This window comes from Homalodisca vitripennis, chromosome 1, assembly GCF_021130785.1.
Source record: "Homalodisca vitripennis isolate AUS2020 chromosome 1, UT_GWSS_2.1, whole genome shotgun sequence".
NCBI lineage: Eukaryota > Metazoa > Arthropoda > Insecta > Hemiptera > Cicadellidae > Homalodisca > Homalodisca vitripennis.
In genome coordinates, this window is record NC_060207.1 from 59,450,868 (window position 1) to 59,472,779 (window position 21,912).

Below are 21,912 nucleotides of genomic sequence, written 5' to 3' on the forward strand. Positions count from 1 at the left end.
TTGTCATTTTAGTTTACCAATATCGTCAAAATCGTTGATTTAATATAAAGACTTTTTATTGAACCCTTCAGTTTGAGGTGGCATAGTGCTTTTAAACTTTTTTAGTTGCTTATCTGCCTTATTTAGTCCAAACCATTTGTTTCAAAAAGATAAACAGATTTATTATTCCATTAAGTTACTTATAATGACAAAACATAAGATACAGTTATTTAACAATGAACACAATTAATGATAAATTTTCTGTATTAATACTTGATGGAAGTTGTATAGTTTTAGTATTGTAGACATTTTTATTACTCCCACAAAATATGTACAATAAATTTTGTGAAGGAAGACTTTTATTTTTTTTATTACATACTTTTTCATATTATCAGAGAGCTTGTTATAATTGCTACCAGACTTAAAATGTTAAGTTTATTTCTTGAAATATTTTTCTGTTTTAACAATTTCATTTACCTCTTATTTAAACACTTATTTAACTATAGTACATTTCTGTAACAAAATATCTTTAAACGTATATATTTTAATTGTTATTTTCAAATTACTGTCTACCTTCATGTAAATATCTATGATGATGATGTAGTTTTTTAGCAAATCCTAGCTTTTATATACTCTATTGTTGTTGTTAAATAGCTGTTTCTTTTGTTATGTATATGGGTTTTACATATTTAATCTGCTTATCTTTGATCAATGCTCAGGTTTTCTTAGTTTTCTGCTTATAGATGCTTTTCTTTAGCAAAATGAACTTATTTTGGCAACTCAAGGATTATAAATTTGTCATAGTGATGAAAGTTATATTTTTTCTGTCAATCTGCTTATATACATTTTTATTTATCACCAGGGAGCAAAATATTCCCTGCTCTCCAATCCCCTAAATATTTGATAGTTTTATGTTTTGTATCATTTGAAAATGATTTCTATAAAAATCCCCTATTGTTATCTATTACAACCCAACAAGTTAACTTGTTTGAAACTGGTTTTCAATATTTTTATCACACTCCTCACAAGATTAACATTATCATTTTAAAAATTGTTCCTGAATGTCATACAATATTAAATTTCATTCTACTTGAGCATGTAGGAACATTATTATTTATATTTTATTAATGTAGACAAAGCCATCTTATTTTATAATTTTTCTTGTACAACCTACTTTGAACCTTAATAATAATAAATATGTGTATAACGACAGAGATGTTACTGCCTGTTTTAAATTTTGAAGTTTAAATATATTAAATTTAAGTTCTGTTACTTATATTATGTTTAATATATGAATCCACAGTATATAATGGATTAGAATAAAATGTTATGTTAAATGAGCTTATATTTGATAATCATATATTCAGGCAGTTTATTGAATAAAGTCTTAAGAACATGCTTATGATGGGAGAATTTGAGATAAGTCTACTCTGTGTTTTTGAGGTCCAGGAATATATATATATATATATATATATATATATATATATATATACACACACACACAAGGACTATATAAAAATGTATATATAAAATGTATATATATATATATATATATACCTTGAAATTTGAGGGGAAAAAATTAAGAGTTCTGTTATAGTGAATCGGCGGTCTCCTTTAATCTTTTCATCAACTTTAAAGACAATTTCATTGGTCACAATGCTTGATCATCCACTTTGTTCGTCATCATACATATTATTATGTACATAATAATCCACCTTCAGTAATCACATCGTTCCCATAAACTTCACAGAATTGGTGATATATCTCTATTGGTTTATTGTTCTTGCCAACAAAAATCATATTACCAACCGCTTTTCACAACTCACAGGATTTTCAATTGTGTCACACATTTTAAACTATTATTGTAAACAACAAGAAGTGACAATAACCTATCACTAGCACGGCTGGATAGCCACTGAACCGAAAATGCCCTGCATCAAAATGGCTGCGATAGTCCTGCCCTTAGCGACTACGGAGCGAAACATACTCTACTTTTTGGATAGCCCTTTTGTGTGTGTGTGTGTGTGTGTATATATATATATATATATATATATATATATATATATATATATATACTGAAGGTGGATTGTGTCAGTAGTACATTAGTTGCAAAAATGGCTGAATTATAATATGTATAGACGTATATACATAATGTACATATTATTATGTACATAATAATATGTATGATGACGAACAAAGTGGATGATCAAGCATTGTGACCAATGAAATTGTCTCTAAAGTTGATGAAAAGATTAAAGAAGACCGCCGATTCACTATAACAGAACTCTTAATTTTTTCCCCTCAAATTTCAAGGTGTTTGTTACATGAAATCGTTTGATATATAAATATATATATGTATATAACAATTTCATTTAACAAATATATATATATATATATACACTCACTAACACTAGTATCTATACCAGTATTATATACTATTATTGTTTCTAAAATGTACAAACCAGGAAAGTTAGAAGTTTTAACTTTAATAGGCCTAATAGATTTACCTAGTATTTTTTTTTATATTCTTTTGGATTTTTTTGTTGAACAAATGCTATCTGGAACTCATTTAGTTGTAACATTATCATGTATCAACTTGTATAATAACTGAGAATATATTTCACAATAGCCCATTCTAAATACATTCATATATTAATATAAATTCAGGCTTTCCAGTATGTGTATGGCAGTGTGAAAACGTATTTATATTCTTTGAATTTTAATAAATGCGGGTATCCAAGAGGAACAAGGCAATGAGAAAATCGGATGTAACGTTGTAAAATGAGTTCTTTAATGGATATACAAGAAAAATAGTGCACATAAGTTTCAGTCTATAAATATTTTCTATTATTAACCATTTACGGATTTTTTACTAAAGTAGAGAGCTATATCAGTTGCATGTTGGATTACATTTATGGATGTCCAGGACAAATTATTTAACAGAAATAATATTGTAGGAAGAAAAATGTATCTATGTTCTTGCACCTAACAAATTACCTGGTTGTGGTTACATCTTTTGAACCTATAGTAATGTTATGCAATTAACTTAAAAAAATATAATTTTTGTCATACTCTCGTTCTTTAAATGTTGTATATTTGTCTACTATTGGGTCCGTTTTGTTGGTTTCTGCAGTGGTAGTCCTTATCTAGATTGTTTGTTTGTTTTTAATTTTAAGTAGAGGCCAATCCCTTTTTAAGCTTTACTCTGTGTGTCCTCAAGGGCCACTGGCCTGTGTGAGGAGTCAATACAATACAAGGTCAATGGTACTGTTAAAAAGTGTAACAGTTAAATACAGGATTTGAACCTGCGCTATCTCTAACTCAGATCTACAATCCAAACTCTTAGACCGCTTGGCCATTGGCACTCCTCAAAGAGAGCCCATGCAGTTATTATGAATATAAAATTATGCATTAAATGCAGGGCAGTCCAATAAAACTGATGATCCAAAATAAAGTAACATAGGAAATAATATCTACTATTAATTAATTAATATACCCAAGATATGTACATAGTTATATCACATTCGTTTATGGAATTTAACATCACTTGGGTGTTTCTCACAAACATCCAAACAGGTTTCAAATTTGTCTATACATTTTCAATTACTCGGCGTACAATGGACATTGGTATTGCAGCTACTTTATTTCTTATTTAGTTCTTTAAATCAGCAATTTTGTGTTGTAAAAATACTTTGCTATTGCACAATAGCCACACAACTAATACGAGATGTACAAAGTAAATTGAAAAAGCGACTGGACAGGCCATGTGGCATCATCAAAACAAAAATGAGATTCCTTGGGACATCCTTTGTATAACTCGTTGTATACCCTCTGTATGTACAGTCATTGTATTTTGCTGGTACCATAATGAGATCCTTTTTATTCTAAACTATTGCAGTGGAAGAAATAAAAATGTCTGAATCATTTCCACATACTATTTTTTAGTCGCTGTAACTCTCACCATTTTCATTTTCAGACTCATCAACCAAAGTACGATATTGACCTGTCCTCTGCTCCATGTTTACTGAAATTGTATGAGCTGTGTAAAGTGATAGTTAAATCAGTCTAAACAAAGTAACATCTGAACAAGGCTAGACCACCCTTACAATATGTTTTGTTTGAAAGATTTTATTGCTCGGTGATTAATTTCTGTTGTTAATGCTAAAGTGGAACACTGAGGTTAATTTTGAAGGCTCATCACCTATACATGGTGGAGTTAAGGGAAGAACCTAATGCTTGCCTATGTCTGGGTGCTTAAGCTTCAGTAATGAACTACTGGGTGCAAATTCCAGTCTCAAATTTTTGAGGAAGGCCTTGACCCCTCTGAGTCTCCTTCCATATATATGTTCATGGCATTCATTATATTCAGTAATCAAAGGGTTATCATATAGAAATATTATTACTCATTATCTCTTTAAAATAAAATAAACATTTTTTAAATATATGATTTTGTCTTATTTTGAAGTAGGTAATAATTATGTTTTATTTATGAACTAAACGCTTTGGAAATTCAAGTAACCATGACTAAATAATTTATTCATTACAATTGAACTGTTTTAGAGTAATAAAGTTGTGTTCTTGTATCTAAACTAAAGCCAGAAAGTAAATTGGTTAAATTTGTTACATTATGTAAAGAAAATCCAAGTCTGGTTGATGAGGAAACCGTTAGCCCGACAAGTTGCCAAAGTAGGTTATGTTGTAGAGTGTGATGTCAACTGCCACCGCAAGTGTGAGAAGCTGATGCCCAATTTGTGTGGCGTCAACCAGAAGCTCATTGTTGAAGCGCTGTCATCGCTGCGGAAAGGTAAATGCTAACGTACTTATTGTGCTGTGTGCGCTTATATTATGTGCTCCTTACTGTAGGTTGAACATGTAATATATTGTTTTATTGATGTTTTGCTATTTTGACTAATTTTATTCATTAACTTATATTTTGATTCTAAAATAGCAAGCACAACATAAATTCTCTGCATATAAAATCAATAAACATACTACAATTAATCACTATGTTATAATATACAACAACCAATATTTTAAACTTTTTGTTTTATGAGTAGCACAAGTCTTTATACAGTTTAAAACATTCCTAAAAACTAAATTATTTTGCTCTTTCTTAAAACTGTGACAGCCTTTCAAAATATTAGAAAATTTTTATAATGATGCCGATAAATGAAACTTTCAAATACTACTTTGTGGATTTACTTCATTTCCAATTTAAAGAGGATTATGTATAGTGAGTGTTCAAACAGGGTTGATAGTACTGTTTAATGAATTAGGGTACTGATTGTAAATTTGAAAGTGCATTTAGATTTAGGTTGTAAACAACTAATCTGTATACAGGGTGTTTCAGATCACCTTTCTTTAATGTTTAGCAGTCAAACGGCTAAGTGCAGAGGGTTAGTTGAAACAGATTCCCTACTAAATCCAAGTATCCAAAAAAGTTCTATCAATGTAAAATTAATTTTCTAAATATAAAAATGTCCATTACCCAAACATTTCAAATAGTACCCCCTTACTATTTGAAATGTATTGGGTATTGGGCATTTTTATACTTTTAGAAAATTAATTTTACAGTGATAGAAAATTTAGTTTACCGCCCCTTCTTTCTCTACATCAAACTAAAAGTGGTACAAAATTGAACAACTTTCACATTTAAAGTTCTTTTCTACCACTAACCCTTATAAAACTGTGGCAAATAAACTGTATTTATGTGTAATGAGTGGAAGTTTACTTTGTCTCTTAACAAGTCTGTAAGCAATAGAAAAGCGAAAAAATAAAATAAAACATTTTAAAAGTTGTATTCACTACGTTAATAAATATCACTTCAAACATCCACTCATACTTGGCATTTACATTTTTATCTCTTATCATTACAAAAATGGGTTACGAATTCAATTTTATTGATAATTTAAGCACTTATTTGGCAAATTTATTGTAAGACCCATGTACAGTAAAAAGAATAAAAACTCTAAAAGATGTTAACATACTCTGTAATGCTATAAGTGCTATATATCAAGCAGAAATTTACACTACCTCTTTACAAATAGTTAGGAAATGAAGAATTCAAAAATAATAATAAATATTATTTCAACAGAATTCAAAAATAATAATAAATATTATTTCAACAATATGCTGGAGCCTGACTACATTCTTAGTGTACTGTACATTAAATGACAACCAACAGTAAAAAGCAAAATATAATTATCAGCGGTTATCATTAAATAACATTTTTGAAAAATATGGTCATGCATAGGTCTTTTGCTTTTAATTTGAAGCTCGTTGCATGAAGTATTGAAAAAAACATTTATTTGTTATGGGTTTATATAACAGAAAAATCAATAAACATAAATAAAACCCTGTTTTATATACACTTTAGACCAACATTTTGTGACAAATAGATATAATTAAATGTTTTATTCACCAAAATGTTAAGAATACAAGACCTGAAAGTTATGTACAACATGACTTGTATTTGTGTGAATTTAACATTTTTGAGATTTGGACATGAAACCCTCTGTTTTTGTGACACCCTTTATTGTTATGAAGTTGAAATTATTTAAAAAAAATCATTATGGTCGATTTAGGGAATACATTCAAACTAAACCCCTGCTGTTATGCGATTGACCGCTAGACATTTCAGACGGATAGTCTGAAACACCACTTTATAGTAAATTATTTTTCACCTCCTTTAAAGGGGAAAATGTTTTTTTATCTAATCTAAGTGATGGGATCACCTAAGTGTAGTGTTTTTCCCATCAAGAAAACCCCTTTGTTGAACATTATTATTTAGTAAATTCATTATTTGAGTTTGATTTTTGTGAACTGTACAATTATATATAGGTTATTTAATATCTTGTCATAAATATCTTTACATTCATCATAAGGTTCATTATATATGTAATTTATAACAAATTAAAATATGTAGAGCTGAAATAGTGCCACTTACATTTTAAACATGGAAAATTTTTTTCAAAGCATCAGTATCGTATATGTGACATCCAGTCTCAGTAAACAAGAGGCAATGGTTTAACGATGCTTATGAACCACAAACAAGAATCTGATAACTGCTGTAGGTCTTATCTCACATTGGTGTAATCTGAAAACATATCACTAAAATAAAACAGCATTGTTGGCCTTAATATTCTGAGTAGAATAAACAACTCATATTAAATTGATTTGTAAATATATGAGTTGTAAATACATAAATCATTCTGAAAACGAATAACTGTATGTACTCTACAGAATACAAAATCTCGCAATAACAGAGACCATGTTAACAACTGGTACTACTGATTAACAAGTGACTGCAACAGATACCCTAGTGTGTACTGGAGGTTTGAGATTACTAAGTATCACTCAGTATGGAGCCATAGTGGAGGTGTTAACTATGTGTATTATAGCTACACAGTTATTGTACAATATGTGTACGTTTACTGCAACCAGCTCCCTAGTACATACTGGATAGTTAAGATTACTAAATATCACTCAGTATGGAGCCATAGTGGAAGGTGTTAACTATGTGTATTATAGCTACACAAGTTATTGTACAATATGTGTACGTTTACTGCAACAGCTCCCTAGTGCATACTGGATAGTTAAGATTACTAAATATCACTCAGTATGGAGACATAGTGGAGGTGTTAACTATGTGTATTATAGCTACACAGTTATTGTACAATATGTGTACGTTTACTGCAACAGCTCCCTAGTGCATACTGGATAGTTAAGATTACTAAATATCACTCAGTATGGAGACATAGTGGAGGTGTTAACTATGTGTATTATAGCTACACAGTTATTGTACAATATGTGTACGTTTACTGCAACAGCTCCTAGTGCATACTGGATAGTTAAGATTACTGAGTATCACTCAGTATGGAGACATAGTGGAGGTGTTAACTATGTCTATTACAGCTACACAGTTATTGTACAATATGTGTACGTTTACTGCAACAGCTCCCTAGTGCATACTGGATAGTTAAGATTACTAAAATAATCACTCAGTATGGAGACATAGTGGAGGTGTTAACTATGTGTATTATAGCTACACAGTTATTGTACAATATGTGTACGTTTACTGCAACAGCTCCCTAGTGCATACTGGATAGTTAAGATTACTAAAATATCACTCAGTATGGAGACATAGTGGAGGTGTTAACTATGTCTATTATAGCTACACAGTTATTGTACAATATGTGTACGTTTACTGCAACAGCTCCCTAGTGCATACTGGATAGTTAATATTACTAAGTATCATCACTCAGTATGGAGCCATAGTGGAGGTGTTAACTATGTGTATTATAGCTACACAGTTATTGTACAATATGTGTACGTTTACTGCAATAGCTCCCTAGTGCATACTGGATAGTTAAGATTACTAAGTATCACTCAGTATAGAGCCATAGTGGAGGTGTTAACTATGTGTATTATAGCTACACAGTTATTGTACAATATGTGTACGTTTACTGCAACAGCTCCCTAGTGCATACTGGATAGTTAAGATTACTAAATATCACTCAGTATGGAGACATAGTGGAGGTGTTAACTATGTGTATTATAGCTACACAGTTATTGTACAATATGTGTACGTTTACTGCAACAGCTCCCTAGTGCATACTGGATAGTTAAGATTACTAAGTATCACTCAGTATGGAGCCATAGTGGAGGTGTTAACTATGTGTATTATAGCTACACACAGTTATTGTACAATATGTGTTACGTTTACTGCAACAGCTCCCTAGTGCATACTGGATAGTTAAGATTACTAAATATCACTCAGTATGGAGACATAGTGGAGTGTGTTAACTATGTGTATTATAGCTACACAGTTATTGTACAATATGTGTACGTTTACTGCAAACAGCTCCCTAGTGCATACTGGATAGTTAAGATTACTAAATATCACTCAGTATGGAGCCATAGTGGAGGTGTTAACTATGTCTATTACAGCTACACAGTTATTGTACAATTTGTGTACGTTTACTGCAACAGCTCCCTAGTGCATACTGGATAGTTAAGATTACTAAATATCACTCAGTATGGAGACATAGTGGAGGTGTTAACTATGTGTATTATAGCTACACAGTTATTGTACAATATGTGTACGTTTACTGCAACAGCTCCCTAGTGCATACTGGATAGTTAAGATTACTAAATATCACTCAGTATGGAGACATAGTGGAGGTTGTTAACTATGTGTATTATAGCTACACAGTTATTGTCCAATAAGTGTACGTTTACTGCAACAGCTCCCTAAGTGCATACTGGATAGTTAACATTACTAAGTATCACTCAGTATAGAGCCATAGTGGAGGTGTTAACTATGTGTATTATAGCTACACAGTTATTGTACAATATGTGTACGTTTACTGCAACAGCTCCCTAGTGCATACTGGATAGTTAAGATTACTAAATATCACTCAGTATGGAGCCATAGTGGAGGTGTTAACTATGTCTATTACAGCTACACAGTTATTGTACAATATGTGTACGTTTACTGCAACAGCTCCCTAGTGCATACTGGATAGTTAAGATTACTAAATATCACTCAGTATGGAGACATAGTGGAGGTGTTAACTATGGTGTATTATAGCTACACAGTTATTGTACAATATGTGTACGTTTACTGCAACAGCTCCCTAGTGCATACTGGATAGTTAAGATTACTAAATATCACTCAGTATGGAGACATAGTGGAGGTGTTAACTATGTGTATTATAGCTACACAGTTATTGTACAATATGTGTACGTTTACTGCAACAGCTCCCTAGTGCATACTGGATAGTTAACATTACTAAGTATCACTCAGTATAGAGCCATAGTGGAGGTGTTAACTATGTGTATTATTACTAGACATTATACATTGTACATTATTAAATGGTCAAAGCCCTTCCCAATGATCAGCCAGATATGCATCAAGCCCATACAGGCTGTATGGCATCACTGAGTTCAAGCAAAATCCACTACTACTTCAAGAAACAATTATAAAATCACTACACTAAATGGAGGGAAATATTTAAATATTACTCTTAGAAGAAAATGACAGGCATTCTATAATCAACACTGGTAATGAAATACATATGTAAGTCAGAAAGTACAACTTATCTCTAGAATGAGGCAAGACTAGAGTATTTTTTTCTCAGACCTTTCAATTGTATGAAGATAAATTGTGTTCATTAATGCAGCAGACAAAAAAATCATTCAATCAGCAAATATTTAAACAAAACAACTCCAAAACAGACCATGTTTAACCATAACTTTTTTTTGAGTTTGAGAATATTTTGTTTCAATGTAGAAACAGACAAAAGAAGTCCACATTTTCAACTCCAAGGAACTTAAAGCTGGAATTAAGATTGTCAGGGAAAAGGGATTAGATTTTATTACTAATAAGATTGAATTAAATTATTTTTCCAATAATTCCATGCTATTATAAGTTTTACTGATACATTAAAGTGCAGGTTTTTATATTTTCTGTTAGCTACATTTCCGTGAAGTTACGCTGACCACAGTTGGCAAGAGCTTCTTTGTCTGATACGTTTGAGTTATTCTGGTATGTGAAGTGAGAATAGAGAGGATAGATAATGTGGCTATATTTACTTCAGCAGGTGTACCCTGTACTGTCTCCTCGGCCTCAATATTACAGGTGGCAAAACTTACACATAGTTGTACCTACAATACTATTTACTTCAGCAGGTGTACCCTGTACTGTCTCGTCCTCAACATTACAGGTGGCAAAACTTACACATAGTTGTACCTACAATACTATTTACTTCAGCAGGTGTACCCTGTAATGTCTCGTCCTCAATATTATAGGTGGTAAAACTTACACATAGTTGTACCTACAATACTATTTACTTCAGCAGGTGTACCCTGTACTGTCTCGTCCTCAACATTACAGGTGGCAAAACTTACACATAGTTGTACCTACAATACTATTTACTTCAGCAGGTGTACCCTGTACTGTCTCGTCCTCAACATTACAGGTGGCAAAACTTACACATAGTTGTACCTACAATACTATTTACTTCAGCAGGTGTACCCTGTACTGTCTCGTCCTCAACATTATAGGTGGCAAAACTTACACATAGTTGTACCTACAATACTATTTACTTCAGCAGGTGTACCCTGTAATGTCTCGTCCTCAATATTACAGGTGGTAAAACTTACACATAGTTGTACCGGTACCTACAATAATATTTACTTCAGCAGGTATACCCTGCTCTGTCTCCTCGTCCTCAATATTATAGGTGGCAAAACTTACACATAGTTGTACCTATAATACTATTTACTTCAGCAGGACCCTGTACGTCTCCTCGTCCTCAATATTACAGGTGGCAAAACTTTAACAAATAGTCGTATCTACAAAGCAGGTGTACCCTATACTGTCTCCTCGTCCTCAATATTACAGGTGGCAAAACTTTAACAAATAGTTGTATCTACAAAGCAGGTGTACCCTGTACTGTCTCCTCGTCCTCAATATTACAGGTGACAAAACTTTAACAAATAGTTGTATCTACAAAACAGGTGTACCCTATACTGTCTCCTCGTCCTCAATATTACAGGTGGCAAAACTTACAAATAGTTGTACCTACAAAACAGGTGTACCCTATACTGTCTCCTCGTCCTCAATATTACAGGTGGCAAAACTTTAACAAATAGTTGTATCTACAAAGCAGGTGTACCCTATACTGTCTCCTCGTCCTCAATATTAGAGGTGGCAAAACTTACAAATAGTTGTACCTACAAAGCAGGTGTACCCTATACTGTCTCCTCGTCCTCAATATTACAGGTGACAAAACTTACAAATAGTTGTATCTACAAAGCAGGTGTACCCTATACTGTCTCCTCGTCCTCAATATTACAGGTGGCAAAACTTACAAATAGTTGTACCTACAAAGCAGGTGTACCCTATACTGTCTCCTCGTCCTCAATATTACAGGTGGCAAAACTTTAACAAATAGTTGTATCTACAAAGCAGGTGTACCCTATACTGTCTCCTTGTCCTCAATATTTCAGGTTGCAAAGTTGTACTAATAATAAAGTATTACTTTATTTCTAAGTTTGGGAGGAGAAAACATTTCCATATTACACTAGCATCATTAAAGATGATTCCCCGTCTTTTTATACATATTAAGTTATTAGACAAAATGAGCCTGTTGGCGCAGCTTCAAAAGTTGTTTTGTCAACAGAATAATGTACCAGTGAGAGGCTAAGTTTAATTTATAATTTAAATATTGTCTTCTAAAAATATTTATATAATGGTTTAATCTAACTTACTTAGATTTACAAATAGATAAGTTAAAGAGACCACAATATTATATTATAAAATATAGTTACTTTATGTAAGACAGATCTAAAATTCCTTTTCAGTGTAGTATGTCAAGTACTCTACAGTTAAGCGCTTCGTTAAAACTTTAGGGGACAAGTTTGAAAAGCTTTAAATTTATAATTAATGATGGATGATTTAAAAAGACAACTGTATTTTTTATATTTTACATTATTTGTTAAAAAAACAGAACTATGTTTTCAGGAGTAGAGTTCATCCACTTTTTAAAATGTAGAAAGATTTTGTACATAATTTAATGTGTATAAAGATTGTTAAAAAAACAGAACTATGTTTTCAGGAGTAGAGTTCATCCACTTTTTAAAATGTAGAAAAATTTTATACATAATTTAATGTGTATAAAGAAGCACAAATTAATGGAGCCACCATAATGAAAACAACAACATATACGTCAAAGTAAGTACAAGCTATATGACAAAATATTCAAACAAACCAGTATTACTGTTCAATAGAGGAACACTATACAACACATGCTGTACACACTGGAGAAGATGAGAGACTGAAGATAAAATAAACATCAACACATTTCATAGTATGTGGCACGACATCTGAAACAAAAAACTGAATGGCAGTGGTTTGGGAGGAGGAGTGTTAGATGCTGAGAGTATTACGTTTTTGCTCTTAATCTCAAAGTCATAGTGTATGTTCAAAGTTTATGAGCTGAGATATCTTTGATTGTTCCCATTTGTTTAGATTTCCTTGTTTTTAAATATTGGTAGCCAAAGTGGTTTAGAAAGTTGACTAAGTGTTAATCTGCTAATTTTATTTATGAAGCTTCAATTAGTTCTAAAAAACACATGTACTAGATATTTAACTGTAAGACCACCATTTTACTGAATTGTTCAGTAAGAACATTCATGAACTTAAAAATTAGAATCACTTAAAAAACATTTTTTTTAGTATAGTACTCTACTTTAGGTAGTAATAGTTATTTTACCATTAAAAAGTATTTAAAACTCAACATCAACATTCAAATGTATAAATACTTAATTCTTACAGTTCGTAAGACTTACAAATCAAGGTTCCAAATATATAGGTCTTGTATGGCTCATCACCGAGTGTACTGTACCACATGTTATGTAAAGTACATTTCACCTCCATAATTCTAAATAAACTGTTTATCACAAAACATTTTAAAAAATTATATCATAAAACATTTTAAAATGTAGCCAATATTAAATAAACTTTTGCACTGTTATTTCATACTATCTTGATTGTCATAATGTGTTATTCAATTGTACAAAAAAATAAAAATTTTCTTCTTAGCTTTAACTTTATTTTCTAACAGTATTAACAAAACTTTTCAAATTCAAATTTGTGCCAGAAACGAGCGGTGTTTCAAAAAGTGTAGAATTGCTTCAATTCCCATAATGTATAGGGTATCGGGATTGCCAGTCCTCGGTATGGCTGGGCAGAACATATACAATGGAGATGGGTATGCAGTTTAACCCTCCATCGGGCGCTAAACGGAGTTTTCCTCCGTGTATTTTTTTATTATTAAAAATAGTACTACTTTTCTGATGTTGGCAGTCGCTTCCCGCAGTGTACTTCACGAGCATCTTTCGGGGAAGCGAAACAATAGCCTCCCGCTTACCTTTGTCAAAATCTGTCAGATTGAGGTCTACTTCCGTGCGAGACTGGACGATTCCTCCGTGAGCGCCCGATGGTGTGTTTGTAGTTCTTGGACGAAATCTCCGTGAGCGCCTTATTGTGTTTAGTTTTTATGGAGTAATAATCCGTGTGCGCCTAAATGTGTGACCTGTTATGGTTTTTTTTAAGTTTTACGATATATTTTATTTGAATTTTGTGAAATTAGAATGAAGACGAGAGACTTGTCAGTACAGTACCAGTGTGCTAGAGAACATTTCAGTATTCTTTATGGAGTGAACATTGTCGTTATAAGAACCAGAAGGAAAATATTTTGAAACTTTGTGTAGTGTGTAAAAATATCTTTAGTAAAGAATAAATTTTGTTTTCAGAGTAATAATTGACATTACAATTGTATAAATCTCAAGAATTGAAGTAAGTTGTTTTTGTAAGAAGTTAAAAACTAAGTTAATTTGCATATATTATTACAGTAGGTTAAACATTGTTACAATTAATTGCATTATATCTTAAAATTAATCATGTTGTTATTATACAATAACATTTTTTAATATTTCGAATTGCTTATTTGGAAAATTCATTACATAAGAGAGTAATTTTTATTTAATTTATAAAAATGAATATATTACATTGTAATTAAATCAGTATGAATATTTAAACAAATAAAAACAGTTTAAACGACTAAGATATCCATTATTCGCTAACCTGGAGGAAACCTCCGTGAGCGCCTGATGGTGTTTCTAATTTTAAGCGCCTGATGGAGGGTTAATGGGAAGGCAGCTCTATTATTTATAATGAACCCATTTACAGAAACATGATATAGAAGTGACATTATTGGTGACAGTTGAAGATGGTCTGTTATAAGGTCCAAGTACTGTGTACATAAACATTTTAAAGAAACAGATATGGGAAAAGATATGGGATAAAATGCAAAATCTAAGGTTTAACATCACTATCATCACTGAATATTGATTTATTACTGGTTGGATGTTCATATCGAATCGTGACTGATATTGTCGGTTGGCTCTGATAATACAAATCGTAAGACTGTTTAGAAAAATGTTGGTTTCTGGGATGCTTTGTCTGTATATTTGCATACTTGTTATTATAGTGTTGATGTAATATAAATATAAATTTGTTAACAAGGGCTTTATTATATGCTCCAAGTGACTTCTTTGCTTTGGATTTTTTTTATAAGTAAAGCCGAATAATCAAAATAAGTTCTTTGCACAACCTCTTACACATTATTGTAACTAAGGTGATTCTAATGAGACTAGAAGTATTCATTAGCTATTATTGCTTTTACATTTAGTATCTGTAACAGTCATTACGAATATATGGTATTGTCAAGGTGAGTATTCTGTTATTGGTATTTTGTAATAATTGTATATAGTGATTTTTCACCCTAGTACATCTTTAATAGTAACTACCGTTATAAACAAAACTAATATCTTACTAGTCATGATGTGTGATTCAGTATAGGCGTTTGTACCCAAGATTAACTTTAGTCCAATACATGCTAAGATGATAAACGTTCCCTTTATGTGACTTACTATACACCTTTTTAAAATGATTTGTCTCATATAACAAGACAAGTGTTGAACTGAGCGTTCTTCTCTTTGTATATACTGAGAGAATTCTGCTGTATGATTTATTTTATTTAAATCTGTTTTGGTAGTAATTACCATACTTTAATTTTACAATGTTTTTAAACTGTGACGTGTTGTCATTTAATCTATTCCCCTATTGAATATATTCTGTCTACATTTTTAATATATAGAAATTATTGATATATTACTTACATTGATTTTTCCTATTTGTTTGACTTAGGCAGTATCATATGTTCTGATTTTAAGATTAATCAGTGTAACAAATCTGTGCTGAACAGTATAGTACAGGTTCAAAATTACATTGACTCTTTTGGCAAGGTACTTAATGGAAATTGGATACCATGGAATGAGGAAATAATTTTGACTGAGTACATATGTCACAATTGAGTAAAAATATTCTGTAACAATATATTTCTTTAAAGTTTAAAGGATGGGTCATTCTGTAATAATCTTGTAATTTTAAGAAAGATCAGCTCACCTTTTCTCTATAGATGAGTTCTTCTATAGAAATGTTTGTGTTCATGAGAAGAAAGAAATAAATATATGTGAAAAGTAAAAAGTTTTTTTCGGAGGGAAAGAGACGGTTGTCTCTGCACATAGTCCTAAAAGGACTTTTGCACCTCCCTTACTTATGTTTGTGCCCTCAGAATCTGAGACTTTTACAAAAGCCAATCAAATTTGAGGGCTCCTGTTCTCTGATGTCCTTGGAGCTGAGAAGACATGCCCGTAGGAAATTTGTCCTACTTCTAGATATGGCAGGACAGAAAGTACCAAGTTGAAAAGAGTATTGATGCTTGCTGTTATAAGACGAAAGTAGGAACGTACCTGTGGCAGTTATATTGGAAATACGATGGATGCTTGCAATTATAAGAGGAATAAACGCACATATGTGAGGTATCAAGTTGGAAGGAGGATGGATACTTACAGTTGCCTGTCGTCACGCGCATGTTTGGTGAGATTTTGGCTTTAACTCTTGGACAATTAGAGACTTCATCTGTCATGCTCGCCTCGCCATGTGACCATCTGAGTAGCTTTCACGTAATGATTGTACGCCTCTTGCCAACATATAAAAGCTTTTGGCAACCGGCAGCAATTTATTTTGAACTGTTTTCGCTATTTCTAGAAGCGATCATTCTTCCTTTTTTTTTGTCTGTTGGGTAAAATATACTCCACACTTGGCTTGAGTTTTGTTCTTGGATTGAAAATAAAAGAAAGAAATTGTTGGTTGTTTGAGTTTTGATTAACTTTACATCTTCAATAATAATCTAAGAAATACAAAAATTAAAAAGTTTTATTCAAATGTAGTTTTAGTTAGTCTTTATTCAGAATCATATTAACTCTATCACATTAAAAAATTACATTTTAAAATCACATTTTCTGAATTAAATATTATTGCTAATTTTAAATATAGTATAATCTTAGAAGCTCAACATTTTCTATTGAAAATAAATTAGTTGGTTTGGTAAAATGGATAAAAAACAGAATTTTACAGTTTTTTTTTTTTAATTCATTTAAATTGCCCAAGTAATTTTCCTAAATTGTGTACTCTTCATAGTATTTGTATCGTACAACATTATTTTTAAGTGTTGTAGACCATGTACTGCAGTTGTTATTAAATTCTTGTGGTCCTAATGTATTTAAGGTCTTTGACTTGTAAAGATCTGGCAGGCAGTCAGGCTGTGAGTAGCAACCCTGCCAATGAAATATTCGCTACCAACTGTCGGCACTGTCAGTCCCGTTATTTTTGCTATACAGAACCACTTCCTCCTCTTTATCTATTAATAGATCATCAACATTTCGGAATTTCCCAGCTTTTAAGTGGTAGAAAACTTCTGAAACTACATTTCAAATAGCATATATTAATTAGTTTTGTTTGTATAGAGCAATATGCAACAATGTTAAATATATATATATATATATATATATATATATATATATATATATATATATTGTTTTCCTTATATTTTTTATTGATTAAGTACATGTTTAATTTGATTATTTTTATTCTTGGTAACAGTTATGTAAGAATCTGTTTTTTTATTACATTAACTATAGTTAAATGAAAAAATAGATATTTGGCATATGAACTGATTATGAACTATTCTTAATAAAAAAATGTAAATAAAAGTAAATTCCACCTTCAGTTTGAGTTGACTTATATTGATGTATCTTTGCTTAAATTGAATTGTCATCTGCATTTTTAATCTGTAAAATATTTTGTTTTAAGAGCCGGTTGTGATGGTGATTATCTTAATTTTAACCTCTTAAAAAAAATGATAAACCTCAAACATTTTTATGTATACCTCTATTTTTTGTCATAAAATTATGGAAGAGTTTTTTATAGTTATGGTTAAGAGTTTGTACACACACACACACACACACACACACACACACACACACACACACACACACATATATATATATATATATATATATATATATATATATATATATATATATATATATATATATATACAATTTTATGTAGTTTTGATTGATGAAATATAAATATGCTGGCTGCAATATGAAACACAAATTTAAGTTCTTAAATTGTGTATATTATAATAATTGTATGAAACAAAACAGCTGTTAAATGATATTTATTTCAGCTGTGGTGATGTATGAGTTGTTAACTAGTATAGATCAAAGCTTGAGCAGACTGAGATGAGCCGACCACTGCCACCGCCACCATGATTGTTGAGCTGTCAGGCCTCTGCCAATCCACACAAGGGTGTCCGTTTGTCAGTCAGTCCGTCTTTGTTTATTTGCCATTCATTAGTCTTTGCTCACCCACCTTTTGTCTTGTGACTCACTCCCAATTAGAGGGGAGGGCTTTCTTATTCTGTCCACAAACATTGACTAAAATAGTTGGCTAATCTATTTTAACTTTTTTGCCAGTACACTTTAAGCCAATGGACAGATTCCAATATGGTGTGTTAAACAAGTATCATAAAGGCTTGATAACATTTTAATGGTTGAAGTTATTGGAGTTAAACACACTAAAACTATTTTTAATGCTATCAGTGGCTCTTAGTTGTTGAAAAAAGATTAATCATAAATAAAAATAACTGTGCCCACAGGTTGTTTTATAATATATTTTCATACATCATCACATAAGAGTAGTTATATAAGAAAAATTATGTTTGGTCAAGGTAAAAAATTACAGCCGTCTGTGTTAATGGTTTAAAAAGTTAAATATTAAATACCCTGAATTACTTTGTATGTACAGTTCACAAAACATTATGTTCAAAAATTAATTTTGAATGATTAATAAGAGACAAAAACAGGGTGTGCAATAAGTGAGATTTCCTTAAAAAATTGTCATGAGTGAAATGTGTTTTCTTATCTGTCTGTTAAGATATTATCTAAAGGAGTCAAAATCCTACCAGTAATAATTTCAATGAAGAGTAGGATTTGGGACATTCCTACTATCCTTTCAAATCATCCATCGTCAACAGCAGACTTAAAACAAAGAAGCAGTAATAATTTAGTTACTATCAAACAACTTCAGATAGCTGTCGTTTAGTTCAGGTAGGCAGAACTGAACTGTATGAATCTTTTTTTTTTAATATATTCATATGTAACTGGACCTATGTCTATATTTCTCACCAACTCTTTATACCACTGTCTATTATGCATTATTTCTATTACATTTAATCTATAGATTGTAATGTAAGGGTTTAAAAATTACATACAGAACGGTTAAGTATGTAAAATCACGTAGAAAATCACGTTTCTGTGAAAGATGTTCCATTTTACAACCTACTCTTCAGAGGAATCCATATTGTATTAGTTTAGGCTATTTTTAACCTCTCCCCTCCACTTCTCTTTCCACATGATGCTTTAGGCAAGTTCTGCTTTTCCTACTTTATATTACACAATGCCAATTCCACTAAAATCAAAGTTGTAAGATGTACATACATTTATATTAATATTGTTTTATTGTATGTTCTTGTGAACTACAAGAATTATATTATAACATTAATTCTAACAATTACTGTGAAAAATGTAGTGAATGTTTGGTAAGGTCTTACAAAACACAATCCACTCTACAGTCATTTAAATGTTTCCTCTTGTATAGAGTCATCAAGGTCAGATTTACCTTTTTTAAAATAAAAATATTATAAACTTGCTGTTTGATTCTGTTAGGGACAGATTGTTAACTTGTCAAGGTTATTGTGACTTTTGCTCTTCAGCTACCAAAATTATGAAAATTATTGGTAGGAAGTTGAGTGAACCTTTTCCTACTTAGGAGATTTTAAGTAGGAATTTTATTACATCTTATCCTTGAAGATTTTTGTGCAACTTCCAATACATTTTTCATGTAGGAAGAATCCTTTTTCAGTTGCTATCTCTGAGCATAGAAACAGAATTGCTTTCTCTTTCAATCACTATGCCCTTGATTACATCTAGATCTAGGTCAGAATGTTGCTTTTTACGCCTTTTCCATTGTGAGAGGTCTATTCAATGTGCATCCTGCACAGTGATTAAAATACCATTGCTGAGCATTTCTGCTTACCTGAATGTTAATATACTAAAGCATCATAGTGAAGTGTCTTATCTCTATTGTAAAAATCAGAACAAGAACTCACCAGTTAGGGATAATTATCACTCTTCCAGAGTTACAGTTATTTATTTTAAACGGTAAAATTATCACCTTTTGGGTATAAAATAGAACTGGATTGTATGAGGCTTGTCATTTTCTGTAAGATTGTTCCTTGTTCATTATGGTCGTTTGTCTTATAATAATTTTTAAGACATGTGAAATAAATTACTAGAATATCACTGTAAATCATATTAATTCTAATTTAACTGCCAAACTCTGTGTTGCTCTATAACATTAGAAAACTGTGAGGAACTTAAACGGCTGTTTCATGCTTGAAGCTGTGCTAGTAATTTTGTTTATAAATTCTCTGCATCGGACAGATACGGTCCAATGTGAAGCCTTTGCCTGTGGTATTCCGGGCCTGGCAGAAGGTAGTCAGTGGCCAGGTAGTATATTGTCCGTTCCCTCGGCTAAAATAACTCTTCTTTGAGTAATGTATGAACAGACCGTAGAGCAGAAAGTGAAAGTGCTGTCTGAAATTTTACTCTATGTTTAAATAACTGAATTTAAAATTGAATTACCCTCAAGTTGAAAGTACTTAAATGTAAAATTCTGTGGAGTTTAACATTTTTTATTGCTAACTGCATATAATTTATTCATAGATGCTTTTAGTTTCTAATTTTTATTACTGTGACTGTGATGAAAGCTTGTTGGCCAAACTCATTCTAAACATAATCAATTTGTACTGAACGTTTTGCCAAGGAATGTTGTTTTTGCCATACATTAAAATACTGCAGCTGAAAGCAACGGTGAGAAACAACCGGAAAAGTTTATTACTCAGGAATTAGCTGCAAGTGGGCAGATTTCACAGTCACTGACCACTTGGCCTTGCTTCCAGTTCCCAGTTCAACAAGTTATTTATGGTGTTGTTTGACCATTAGAAGGGGCTACTGGTATAGTAATTATCAGTAAACTTGTTGAGCTACTTCATATGTTGATAACGTGTTAACACTTTGCATTTGAAAGAAACTATTTTAGTTTGCTTATTGCTCTCAAGTTAAGTGGCTACTTGATCCCTGTCACGGCTCTTGTACCACTTTAATTGCCATCTGTCACAAGCTTTAAATTGATTTTGAATCTTAGTTCAATGTTTGTCAGATTTTAACACTGCTAAAAGTAAAATGATTGGATATATATATTTGTAACATATTTCACATACTCATATTTTTTATTTGATTGTTAGGTATGAGTATTCAAAGTGCGTATTATTTGTGGTAGTCAAACAATTTGGGAGGAATGTAACAACGAAAGATACACAAGGTAATTGAAAATTAATCTGAGGGTACTCACATGAATGGACAACTCTTTAGAAACGTTTTTAACAATCACAATCGAGAACAACCTATTCAGTGCAATTCTTTTACAATGAACTTCACTATTCTTCATCCGTCACAGAAGTTTAACAATTCAACTTCTCCAATCTTATCAGTTTGAAGTTAATTGTTATATGAAGTTAATGTTATTAATAACTAAATATTTCATAGGAAAAATGTTAAAATATCTTTTAATGGAAAAACATAATGAGGCTTTTCTGTATATTATATACTTTCTTGAATGCAAGCACATTAAATTGAGGCATAAGAACTTCTGATTAGAAATAAAAATCAAGAAATTATTTTTTATTGTTAATTGTGATTTCATACATTAGACAATTTGGTCAAAATTCTTGTTTTTGTGTAAAAGAATAATTTAAATGAACTGTGTATTATTAAATCCATATTAGCATGTTGTCATCTCTCTTCTAAGCACGAAGTAACATAACTGCTATA

At 31.4% G+C, this 21,912-nt stretch overlaps 1 protein-coding gene across 3 annotated transcripts in view; it reads left to right on the plus strand.

Annotated features, from left to right (window-relative positions):
- Positions 1-21,912, plus strand: part of LOC124362575 (putative surface protein SACOL0050) — a 52,527-nt gene that overhangs the window by 5,764 nt on the left and 24,851 nt on the right. For 2 of the 3 annotated variants that reach the window (XM_046817221.1, XM_046817204.1), the window contains exon 2: positions 4,682-4,783. The exons of the other annotated variant lie outside the window; for it this stretch is intronic. In XM_046817221.1, the coding sequence (XP_046673177.1) occupies positions 4,682-4,783 (102 nt within the window). The remainder of the gene's footprint in view (positions 1-4,681; positions 4,784-21,912) is intronic. 3 annotated transcript variants of the gene reach the window in all.